The sequence below is a fragment of the Hylaeus anthracinus genome, unplaced genomic scaffold (assembly GCF_026225885.1).
Source record: "Hylaeus anthracinus isolate JK02 unplaced genomic scaffold, UHH_iyHylAnth1.0_haploid 11836, whole genome shotgun sequence".
Lineage (NCBI taxonomy): Eukaryota > Metazoa > Arthropoda > Insecta > Hymenoptera > Colletidae > Hylaeus > Hylaeus anthracinus.
This window is the reverse complement of record NW_026534205.1, coordinates 1-12327: the sequence shown is the minus strand read 5'-3', so window position 1 is coordinate 12327 and position 12327 is coordinate 1. Positions and strand designations below refer to the sequence as shown.

General features: G+C 29.5%; 2 protein-coding genes and 1 long non-coding RNA gene across 4 annotated transcripts; 2 read left to right on the top strand and 1 right to left on the bottom strand.

Moving 5' to 3' along the window:
• Nucleotides 1–4798: 4798 nt before the first annotated feature.
• LOC128896624 (uncharacterized) lies at nucleotides 4799–5750 on the bottom strand. The gene is made up of 5 exons (XM_054159983.1): nucleotides 5640–5750; nucleotides 5493–5555; nucleotides 5217–5420; nucleotides 5010–5118; nucleotides 4799–4941 (listed from the first exon to the last, which is right to left on the bottom strand). The coding sequence occupies exons 1-5, from the start codon at nucleotides 5748–5750 to the stop codon at nucleotides 4799–4801; spliced, it is 630 nt and encodes a 209-aa protein (XP_054015958.1).
• Nucleotides 5751–6011: 261 nt separating this feature from the next.
• LOC128896623 (uncharacterized) lies at nucleotides 6012–8582 on the top strand. The gene is made up of 7 exons (XM_054159982.1): nucleotides 6012–6050; nucleotides 6364–6412; nucleotides 6494–6550; nucleotides 6643–6675; nucleotides 6796–6888; nucleotides 6968–7033; nucleotides 8322–8582. Exons 1-6 carry the CDS (start codon nucleotides 6012–6014, stop codon nucleotides 7024–7026), a joined length of 330 nt encoding a protein of 109 aa, XP_054015957.1. The 3' UTR covers nucleotides 7027–7033; nucleotides 8322–8582.
• Nucleotides 8583–9081: 499 nt separating this feature from the next.
• Nucleotides 9082–10582, top strand: LOC128896622 (uncharacterized). 2 transcript variants are annotated; one of them, XR_008462050.1, is made up of 4 exons: nucleotides 9082–9257; nucleotides 9697–9923; nucleotides 10291–10395; nucleotides 10491–10582. It is a non-coding gene; the product is annotated as an uncharacterized LOC128896622 (long non-coding RNA). The 2 variants fall into 2 exon arrangements; XR_008462049.1 differs by lacking the exon at nucleotides 9082–9257 and having other exon boundaries at nucleotides 9380–9923.
• Nucleotides 10583–12327: the final 1745 nt, after the last annotated feature.

The window sequence follows — 12327 nt, the reverse complement described above, 5'->3', positions numbered from 1 at the left end:
GTGTAGAATAACTGCATGTTAATTATCAAAATATTGGAAAAAAATTCAACCAGATATTGCTAGAAATAATGCACAAAATTCAGTAATGTTGCTTTGTAATATGTGTATATACGTATTAGAAGCATAATAAATTTTAGCAGTGCAATGTGATATGGTACATACATACCGCTATCTTTAATTTAAAATTAAGTGATCGGTATATAAAGTTTTTATGAAAATTATGATTGTATGCTCTTGAAATTTCAGTTTTCATACTTGAAACATTGCAGATATTAATGATTTTAATTTTGTCAAGAAAGATTAAGAAGATAGTAAACCAGATCAATGTACATGACACGGAACTTTTTTTAGTGGGATAGAATATTTGAAGGCCCCATTACTTGAGTCCTGTGATATGTTGTTGATAATCAGCTGGTGTTTACTGGTGATTTACAAGAAAAAGCAGTTTCGCACTTTGATCTATATTAATAGCCATTACATGCTTTAATTGGTGTTATGCTTCAACAGTACAAACTGCAGTTTTTAGTTTTGTGTATTCTATGTGTTGACAAGTTTCGCAGTATCTCATAATGTGTCTACTTGAAGAATACATACTTATAATTGAAATTAGGCAGACGTAACAATTACTCTAATTAAACAATCCTCTATGTAATAAAATGCTTTGATCATCCAGACTAAACATAATATATAAAAAATATACAGTTTCTATAGTAATGCTTGGACAAATGGTGAAAATGTAATTTCTTATTTGCATTTCTTCTGTATTATATAGTATAAGGTACGGTTCTTATTATCATCTCCTATCTTTAAATAAATACTTCATTACTTAAAGTTTATATGTATAAAAAAAATATTATAATAACAAGATAGTTATTTAAGTATTCACATTAATCTGTATTGTTTCGCTAGTATTGTGTTTGCAAAACTTAAAGAGCTATTGCATTTCGTGAAATTTCGAAATATATTCAATTTGAATCTGATACAATGTGGTATGTGCAGGTATGAGGTTTTCTACGCGTTTCGTGTGAATGAGATTGTAACGTGGTTTTACAGAAGCGAATAAGTGAAGAAAAATCTTCCGTGCTTTGGTGGAAACAAATATTTATAAATCGTGTTTGTGTGTGCATCTTATAATACAAATTTAGGTAAATGTTTATTTTGTCGAAATAGGAACTCTCTAGGAAATCTTTTAAGTACTTTTTTCTTAGTTTATCGGTGCCCTACGTGTTCCGAAAGTTTTGACATTTAAATTCTATCAACCTATATAAAATCACGGTCAAATTAATAAACAATCCATAATTCATCGGTCTATTACATAGACATTTTTTCTAAAACAACTTGTGGATTCATATTGCTCCTTTGAGTATATTTTTTTGATTCAAGTTTCTGCCTCTTGTTATCTACAATAAATGAACATGTAGAAAATTTTATAACATCTACCAAGCACTAATAAGGTGTATACACTAAACAATATATACGTACTCTCTGTATCCGCAGTAATTTTGTGTACATTTTGGGCACATATATGAATTTCGGCTGACTTTGCGCCACTATAATCTAAAAAAGGATATAGATAAAAATGGTATGTCACGAATGTAAGAGAAAATGGGCATAGTATATATACCTTCTATTGTGGGTGTGTGTATTTCCTGATTTTTATAGGATTCATTATTAGGTGAAGTTAGTACGTCTTCTGAAGAAGTGGAAAAAAGTATACAAAAATAAGAATAATAAGGAATATATCCAAAATTAGTGTAAGAATCGGAAATGGAGGATAACTGAGACAATTCTGAATAACAATTTCCTTTGCAAAAATATCAGAAGGTGCTTCGATTTTTTAATTATTAACGAAAAACACCGTCTAATCACAGCACCCGATTAACGCGTGCTCAGAGCATTAGTGTTAGCAAAGACGCTCGTGCCAGACATCTAACAAGTAGTTCGGTAAAACAGCACGTGGTAATATAAGTGAGAGGTTCTAACACATAAAATGTCCTATTTATAATGATATCTGTAAACAAATATAACTTTTTTTTTTATATTAAACGTTAATGATCAAAATAGAAGGTATTCAAATCTGTACATTTAATTAAGAAATTACGTTTTCTACCTTCAAATACGTAATCGTTAAAAAATATTAATGACTATTTATCATCATAAATTACAGTCTATGTTTAAAATGAGAATCGTTGGAATGTACAGCATATGTGCATTAAAAAATGGGTGAAAATATGTAAATGTTAAAAAATTAAAATGACCCGTGAAAGAGGAGATACCAAAGTTTGAATTAATGCGTAAAAGATCTGGAAGATAGAAATATTTATCGAGAAAGCGGATAACGTTATTCAGAATCGTCTTAATTATTCCCCATTTCTGAAACTTACACTAATTCTGAGACATTCTGTATATTACTTTTGCTGCAAAGAAAATACCTGCTAACAATAGTATTTCTGGAAAAAGTTTATTATATTTCTCATTGGATACAGTGGAAACCTCTTCTGAAAAAGTGAAGGTAAATAAAAGAAAAACAACAAAGGAAACATTCAGCGGCCTGATGCTAGAAACGTCACTTCCTTTTTTTTTTTGTAAAAATGATTTCTAACTGGTATTGAATTTGTGGGGAATTATACATATAAAATGACAATCTCAAATTCTACCTAGACATGACTATAGTATTTATTAATCGACTTTTAAAAAGGAGGTTACTCATATATGCCAACATCAAAATTTGTCATCAATTGAACTTGATCAATAAACTTGCTTCTTTGAGGAAAAAACACAAAAAACATAAGCTTTAATTCTTTCTGTATATGTATTGGAAAAATTTGAAAAAGCAGAAACTTCTGTATCAGAAATTATGTGAACATAATTCTAAGTGCTAATATTTTTATCTCGAAAAAGCTGACATTGACATTTCTTGCACCAGTCAACAGATATATTGCTTACGCTTAAAAGAAAATACCTGCAATGAATGATTTTGGAAACAGTTCATTAGATTGATCATCTTCGTCAGACTCTGTAATATATTGTGTAAAACAATACATTTTATTCAGATAAAAATACAATGTTGTGTATTATTTCATAGTAATTATATAATGAATAATATGCATGAGTATAATTTATACGAATTCAACATACCTATTGGCATTAAATCAGTCTCGTATTGCTCTTGTTTATAGTCATTGCTAAAGAAGCATAAAAACTGATCTAACGGCAGTGTTCCAGACATTAAATTATCTTGTGCCATTGTTATATTTTTATTTTTTGCTTTGTTCACGCGTGTTCGTATCATTTTTATTTTTTCATTGTTCAATAATCTTTTATAATTTGTTTCCTGATCCTCAATCAGATTTATTAAATTATCTGTATTTAAAAATAAAAAACCACATTAAGATTAGAAAAATAAATGTAATTGATATCTAGAGTTGAACTTTACTTTGGGGCATCCAACTTTATTGACTTTTTTTTTATTGTACCATTTAGTCTTTGATGCCTAGAATTCATAAATCTAAGTTTTAATGTTAGGAATGTTTGATATATTTCGCAGGTTCTCTATCTAATTGATCAAAAGAGCATTGGTAAAAGTCAATATCGTGTCGGATTAACCAGTAGATACACCAAAAGTGCTCAACTTTATGTACGCATAACTTTTAAACCATTGGCTAACACTAAAACTTCTGTTTTTGTAATCTAGACATCAACAGCAAGTAAATGGTATTAAAAAAGTCAATAAATTTTGGTACCCCAAAGTAAAGTCCAATCTATTCCAGAATCTGATGAGTTAATATATTTATCGTTGCCATAGAAACATCGCTATATGTTAAAACTATTTGGAAAGTACATATAAAGTTGGGACATCAGATAGAATTTATATGTTGTAAATTTGTGTATCTTCATTTGATTTAATCTTAATACTCTTGTTATATAACAACATCTCTTAATACAAATTTCTCAGTTGATTTACAGAATAACCAATAAGTACATTAGTTTCTACTTCATTTAATAAAGGGTAGCAGGATACGGTGGTCAAAAGTGCCCTTCAGCTGATTTGGACTAACAATATTTTGACACAAATTTACAAGGCATACGAACTATCTGGTATCCCAACTTTACATGTTGCTTTGTGTATTGCATGCAATACACGTGTAAATACAAGAACAAGTTTAGGGCATAAATATGTTAGTACTTTTTTGTAGAACACAAGAAACTACATCGATCTATGTTATCAAAAATATAGGTTTCCATGTCTAAAAAAAGTGCAGTTGCATTTTTCTGATGGACCGATGCACAAAATGCATAAAATTAGTTACACATTATGCACCATCCCAAACTATTTAACTTTCACTTATAACATTTTTTCTATTTCCAACCAGTTAGGAAGTACAGCTTGTTCCAGTTGCATAGGATACTTTGTATAAATATAAATAATTATACATAATTATACAGTAACTTATTTTGAGTACAACAAAAACGAAATAGAAAATTTGACCACCATACAAAATTCCAATTTTCAGCTTTGCAATGAACGTGTTAAAACAATTACAATTGGAGCAGAATTGTCAAAACATACAGTCGAACAAAAGTGTCAAACACCTATCCATCAACTGAAGAAACATATGTAAGTTATTCATTTGAGTCATGTATTACTGTACAACATAATACAAAAGAAAATTAGAAACAAAATACAGAGCTACTTCATTGTAGTACATTTTTCTTTTTAATTTTATTTCTCCAATATAACTAGCGTTTGCACACATTTCGTATATATTTTTCTTGCCTTTGATCTTGTATCGTACATTCATCCTATTATTAATGATAAACATAAGTTAACTGCAATAATAATGATATTTATATCTATGAAAAACCAAAAATTTGGATGAGCAATCCTTAATTTCCTGATTACAGCACTGTGGAAAGATTCAACCAGGTTATTAGTACGAACTGTACAGCCATATACACTGACCCGTGTAGATATGGGGAGCCATACATTGCGTAAATAGGCCATAAACAGCAGTACGCTGGCATATGCGCTGGTGCTAAAGCCATTGTCATAGCCATTGATAGAATTTCAGTTGGTGTTCCGTGTAATCCTAATTTTCTACATCTCCTCAAAAGAGCCTGAATAATAAAGAAGGATCATTCAATTCTTCATTAAATACTTTCATGAGACAAATTGTAGAAAAAATACGCGAGTAATGTTAACAGTTATATTGTACCTGAGTAAAATGGAACCAACAACCATGTATAGTAACTGTTGGGAACTGTGCTTGAATAACTTCCATTGGAGCCTTTTCATAATCGCACATTACAGTTTGTAAATTACCTTGTAGTTGCGGAACAAGTGAAACAATTTTCTTAAATATAGCTTCATACATTGCCGCAGTGCGACATTCGCATAGTGCAAATATGGTAGTGATTCCCTGTAAATTGTCATCATTTTTTAGTTTGATAGTATGAGATAAGCCTAACAAGAATGATCAATAATGGTATACCGTGTCATTATAACGTATGTACATTGTATAGAGCTGTTGGAAAGGAGGAGTATGCGGGACAACCTGAAAAGAGATCAGAAATGCTAAAATTAACTTTCTTCACTTGAAAAGTATTAACCACATAAATTGTTTACCTTAGATACTTACAGAAAAAGTACCATTCATGTAAATTTCTTTTGTATTTCCTAATGCGGTTAACAATGTGGTATTCGAGAATATCAGTGCATATTTATTATTATTTGAAATTGCGCATCCCATATAAATGTCCTCCAGCGCATCATAATTTTGAAGAATTTCATGCGTACATTGCACAGTTTTTGGCAGTGGGGGGCGAGACTTTAACTTCTCTCGGGATATAATAGATTTCAAAGTATTATATGAAATATGTACTGCTGCATTTGGATTCCGGCGACAAATATTGTCAAATATGATTTTATTATTTATTGAAGGAGTTTTTCGACATTCTTCTAAAATTGCTGATTTTAATTTTAAGATTTCTGCATATTGCGAGTTGCTACTATGTGTATGCTGCTTTTGAAGAATAAATTGTTCATTTTTGTAAAGTAGTGTCCCTGTACAATGTTCTGTCTGACGACAAGAACATCTACAAATGTTATGATTCTTTGAATTTCTATTATAAGGATATCCTTCGTATACATATACAAAAGTATTTTCTCGTTTCCCCTTTAAAATTTCCATTGTGTGTTATATTTTACAACTGTAAAAGATATGTCATAATAATTAATACTATAAAATAATCGAAATCCTGAAAAATTGTATAGTCACACAGAAGAATGCATATAAAAATATATGAAAAAGCAATTATTATTTCTGATTGTACATTGTTATTCATCATTGTTATTCATCATAGAAAACAGCAAACGTTCAACAGCAACATGTTGACGATTTGTTGTCAAGAGGTACGTTTTCATACTCTTGTATACTTTAACAATGCATCATTCCGCGTATATTTTAACGAAGTTTATTTAATTCATTTTTAGATTGTGATCAAAGTGGTGCATATATCGAAACTCCCACAGACGAAACATTCAGTATAGGTAATAACTCCAATCCACAACCGACATGAATTCTCTTAACTGTTTTACGTTCCATTCTAATTTAGTCCAGTGATTTGTTAATCTTTTTTCAGATAATGGATTACTCGACATCACACATAATGATGGTACATGTCTCTAATTTATCTACTGTTTGATAGTATTTATTATTCATTGCATCAACTGTTATAATGAACTGAATATTTTGTATTATTTATTCTTATTTAATGTATAGGTATGTGTTTTAGGTGATGTTTCTTCTACAAACAGTCATGATTTGAATGATATGTGCACAAAAGCATTAGAAGATTTGTACATAAATGTGGACAATATAACAGAAAGTATGTTTAATCTCTACTGACATTTTTAGACAATGTGCAAGTTTTTTGATACATTTTATTAATCAGTATTTGTTTTCAGATGCCAGTGTTTATACGCACAGTATTTCAGATGCCAGTAATAATACTGAACAGAATTGAATAGAAGGTAAATTTTTTACATATTCATATCTTTACTTTTGGTTTTTATTCAATAATTAATAATATTCATATCTTTACTTTTGGTTTTTATTCAATAATTTATCAACATTTACTTATTATCTTTGATAAATACTGTGTAAATGATATACAATTTTTGTCTGTTAAGCTTGCACATCTTATGCATTTTCTTTATTTTTTAATTAAAAATTAAACTTAAATCAACATGACAACTGTGTACTACAAATAATATTCCATATATGTTATTTCTTATTTGTATGTAAAAAATGAATCGAATTGAGAACTGGGAAATAAATGGCATGCACTTAACTTATTCAACTACACTTTAATGTCAAAACATAGATAAAAGTTACAATCAGAGTTCACAAAAGAATATTTACAGAATATACATTGTAGGAAAATGCTAACTAAATAATAATTAATATAATAATAAAGATAATGATTAAGTGGACTGCACATAACTATCGCATGGATAACCTTCCTTTAATGATTTACTTCATAAAAATGTTTTATCTGTCATGTGCTGTAATTAGCTTTTCTGATAGAATTTTTATTCTTTTTTCTTGTGTTGTTATTCAAACATATTTATGTGTTTATAATGTAATAGTAATTTATACCATTTTGCTCAAAGGAATGCATACAACTGTTTATTGTCAGAAAGAACTGAATAGCTGCTATCGAAAGAACATAGAACCAGCTATATAGTTAAAAATGTACACATTTTGTTCTAATTCGATTTTTTCAAAAACTATAAGTACTGCAACAAAATAATTTACATTTGGCAGACAACATATATGAAACATGCTCATTAAAGGTTGTAACATCAGAAATATTCAGAGTTTACTGGATGGTTTAGAAGGTGTATGATTTTAACAAAATACCACTATTGTACATGTTATTGCAATGATTCAATTTTTCTTAAGTATTTTAAAACATTCAGTTCATTTTTTGCACACAAACAATAAATAATACATGTAGAATATTATAATGCCCAATAGAAAGTTGTAATGTTGCTTTAAGTTCAATTTTTAAATAAAAATAGGAAAGATGGATAAGATGTATGACTTTAATTGACAGGAATTGAGTTATATGTAAAATACAATAGGGTGTTTACAAATCGATAACAGATATAATACATGATAATATATAATATAATTTTTTTGTCTATCAATGCAAAATTAAATTTCACAAATGCACGTTATCACACACATGTTTTGTAGTATTTTAAAGTTAACTGCATTTTAATATACATATTCTGTCTTTGTGTTATGAAATAGATGAAGAATCTGGAGAAAGAATTTGCTGCTGCAAACCATGCATTTCGACAATAAAACTATCATGCGGTCATATTTATATTTGTACAAAAAATAAATAAATCATGTCTAACATACTCTAATTTGAAATAAAATATTTAATATTTCTTTTACCTTAAACATATTTCCCAATCTAACTTGCGAGATCGTAAGTGCACCACTTTATTTAATATTTTTGCCATTTGTCCAAGTATTTAAATAAAAACAGTATATCGTAATCGACACTTTATTTCGTACAAGCACGTACGAGACACGTATAAGACAGTCCAAGCAAGACTTCCTGTATGTTAATCGACGTCTTCGATTAACAAATTAAAAAGTATTAGCGATTTCCAGTAAAATAAAGCGTTGATCGTGAAAATATGTAGAGAAAAAGTGAAATTATTGATTTTTTCGATTTTTATTGTTTCATTGCGTCATCTAATTAACAATCGATTTTTCTCTATAACCGTCTTCTCTCGGTCTAAGATTGAAAAGTTTCTGCGATGTTCAATACAATGAGACATCGATTCTAAATAAATATGATTTGGTATTTAGTAGATTTGGATCTGATTTTAATTTGTATGTCGTTTTTCATGCAATTGTGTGAGTGGAAATTAATGTGTTTTGTGACAGTTATATGCTGTAAATATAATACATACAATAATCATTGCTTTTCAAATGCTACGTATGGTGATATTGTATTCTGATACATACAGTTAAATATAGTTTGGAATCTATTTAATGTGGATCTGATACAATGTGGTATGTGCAGGTATGAGGTTTTCTACGCGTTTCGTGTGAATGAGATTGTAACGTGGTTTTACAGAAGCGAATAAGTGAAGAAAAATCTTCCGTGCTTTGGTGGAAACAAATATTTATAAATCGTGTTTGTGTGTGCATCTTATAGAACAAATTTAGGTAAATCTTTATTTTGTTGAAATAGGAACCATCTGTATACATCATTTGCAGATATAGGTTAGAGTGAGGAAATAGTATGTGTAGTAAATAGTTGGTCAGTCAAAATATCATATCTTAACACAGTGCGCAATGAAAGGAATTAAGTGATCTATAGATAAAAATTGTATGAAAATTATGCTTACACGCTGTTTTGCTTATACACTTTGTATTTGAAACTTTGCTGGAAGTATTGCATATTTAACGCTATAATTTTTATGTCAATATTGGGTTTTGTACATTTAAAATATTAATTTGGATGTAGTTATCTGCGTACGTAAGGCAGAAATAAGATAATAACCGAGGAGAAAATGATTGATTTTTCAAGGATGATTAAGATGATAATAAGTCAGATCAATGAACGTGACACGGAACTCTTTTTAGTGGGATTGTATATTTGAAGGTCCCATTATTCGAGTCCTGTGATATGTTGTTGATGATCAGCTGGTGTCTAATGGTGATTTACAAGAAAAAGCCGTTTTGCACTTTGATCTGTATTAATAGCCATTACACGTCTTGTATTACATATGTGCACGCATTAGAACCATAGTAGTCTTTACCAGTGCGACATGACAATGAACTTTAATACTGCTATTTTTTTAGGACCATATAGGATCCTTCAACAAAAGAGTAAGTAAAATCCACAATTAAAAGTAGATAGTGCTTTCCATTATTTGATAAGTAGTTTTGTATGCTTAAAGTATATATATGCAATATCGTTGTAAATTTTTGTGCATTTTCTGTTTCTACAGTCTTCGATTGATCTAGACAGTTACAGTCATCCAAAAATAAGAGGAAATGAAGGGATGAATCGGATGTTTTAAGAAGGAAAAGTAGCCAGTTAAATTAAAAAAATACTACAACTAGACGGAGTGTACAACAGAAGAAATTAAGTTAAGTGATCCATATATAATGTGTGTATGAAAATTATGATTTCTATTTTTATTTTAAGCTCCACGTTAATTTGTACCTAAAATATGGTTTGTATGTGTTACAGATTATTGAAGCATAAGATGATGTGATGTGATGTACGTTAGTGTAGACTATTCCAATTACGCAGTTGAAATACTACGATCTGCCAGAGAGTACAACGGAAGGATCTGTATGTAGTGTTCATATGAAAATTGTAATTTCTATTTTTATTTTAAACCCTATGTTAATGTACGATTAAAATATGGTTTCTTCTATGTGTTACAGATTATTGAAGAATAAGATGATGCGGTGTGATCTACGTAGTATGACTAGAAATAAATTTTCACATATTTATATTAATCATTAATGCATGCATGGAATGACTAAATGTTTGTAATTAATAAAGTAATTCCATATGAATTGTATGTATTCGCTCTTATTGCCTCCTTTCCCTTTCATTTCTTCTATCAATTAAATAACCATCTCATTATTATAACATTTTTTTGGATATATAAACTTTAAGTAATCAAGTATTTATTGAAAGATAGAAGAAGATAATGAGAACTGTACCTTATACTATATAATACAGAAAAAGTGCAAATAAGAAATTGCATTCTTACCATTTGTCCAAGCATTACAATAGAAACTGTACATCTTTTATATATTATGTTTATTCTGGATGTGTAGAACATTAAGAATTACTATTAAGGGGCTACACTAGTTTCTCGGGTATAAAAGGAAGGTGATTTTCCAGGGCTAAAAAAAAAGACTAAGCAGACAAATATTTTCAAGTTTTAAGGATATATTTAGACACTTTTAACAAGTAAGTACAAAAAATTTCACGCAAAAATATCGAGTCTAATACGAGTTATACGTTGCGCCTCCAAGAATGAAGTTGTCAATCGGCTACAGTTGTAGACGTCTTCAGAATGTCAGTATCAGAGAAAACAAAATTTGACGTTAAACTAGATAAAATTCTTCGTACCAGGAACTAGGATCATTTTGATATTATAACAATTGCAAGTTTTCCAAGCAAAAAACGAGCGTTTTTTTAGCAATAAGGGAATTTTATTTTCAAACCATTGTCACTTTGTTAATTTTCAATATTTTTGAAAGATCCTAGTTCATGGTACGGAGAATTTCATCTAGTTTAACGTCAAATTTTCTTTTCTCAGTGCAAAACAGCTTTTTCTTGTAAATCACCATTAGACACCAGCTGATCATCAACAACATATCACAGGACTCGAATAATGGGACCTTCAAATATACAATCCCACTAAAAAGAGTTCCGTGTCACGTTCATTGATCTGATTTATTATCATCTTAATCATCCTTGAAAAATCAATCATTTTCTCTCGGTTATTATCTTATTTCTGCCTTATGTACGCAGATAACTACATCCAAATTAATATTTTAAATATACAAAACCCAATATTGACATAAAAATTATAGCGTTAAAAATTCAATACTTCCGGCAAAGTTTCAAATATAAAGTCTATAAGCAAAATAGCGTATAAGCATAATTTTCATACAATCTTTATATATAGATCACTTAATTCCATTCACTGCGCACTGTGTTAGGATATGGTATTTCAATTTGCCAACTATTTACTATGATAGCAGACATAGTTTAAGCACAGAAAAATACTTATCGAATAATGGTAAGCACTATTTACTTTTAATTGTGGAATTTACTTACTTTCTCATTGAAGGATGCTTTATGGTCCACTTCTTGTTGGAAACAGGTAAGTATCACATTAAAAAGATAGCGGTACAGAAGTACATTGCCATATTGCATTGGTAAAGTGTATTATGGATCTAATGCATGGACATATGTAATACAAGGCAACAATACTGTATCCCGTTCATAACTCCTTGCACAATCTGGTACAATTATGTCTGACTGCATTAATAACAGGCATTAAACTATCCCTCACTCTAACCTATATCTGTCAAACGATGTATACAGATAATTCCTATTTCGACAAAATAAACATTTACCTAAATTTGTATTATAATATGCACATACAAACAGAATTTTTAGATTTTTTTTTCCACGGTGACACGGAAAATTTTTCGTTACCTATTCGCTTCTGTAAAACCACGTAATAATATCACACAC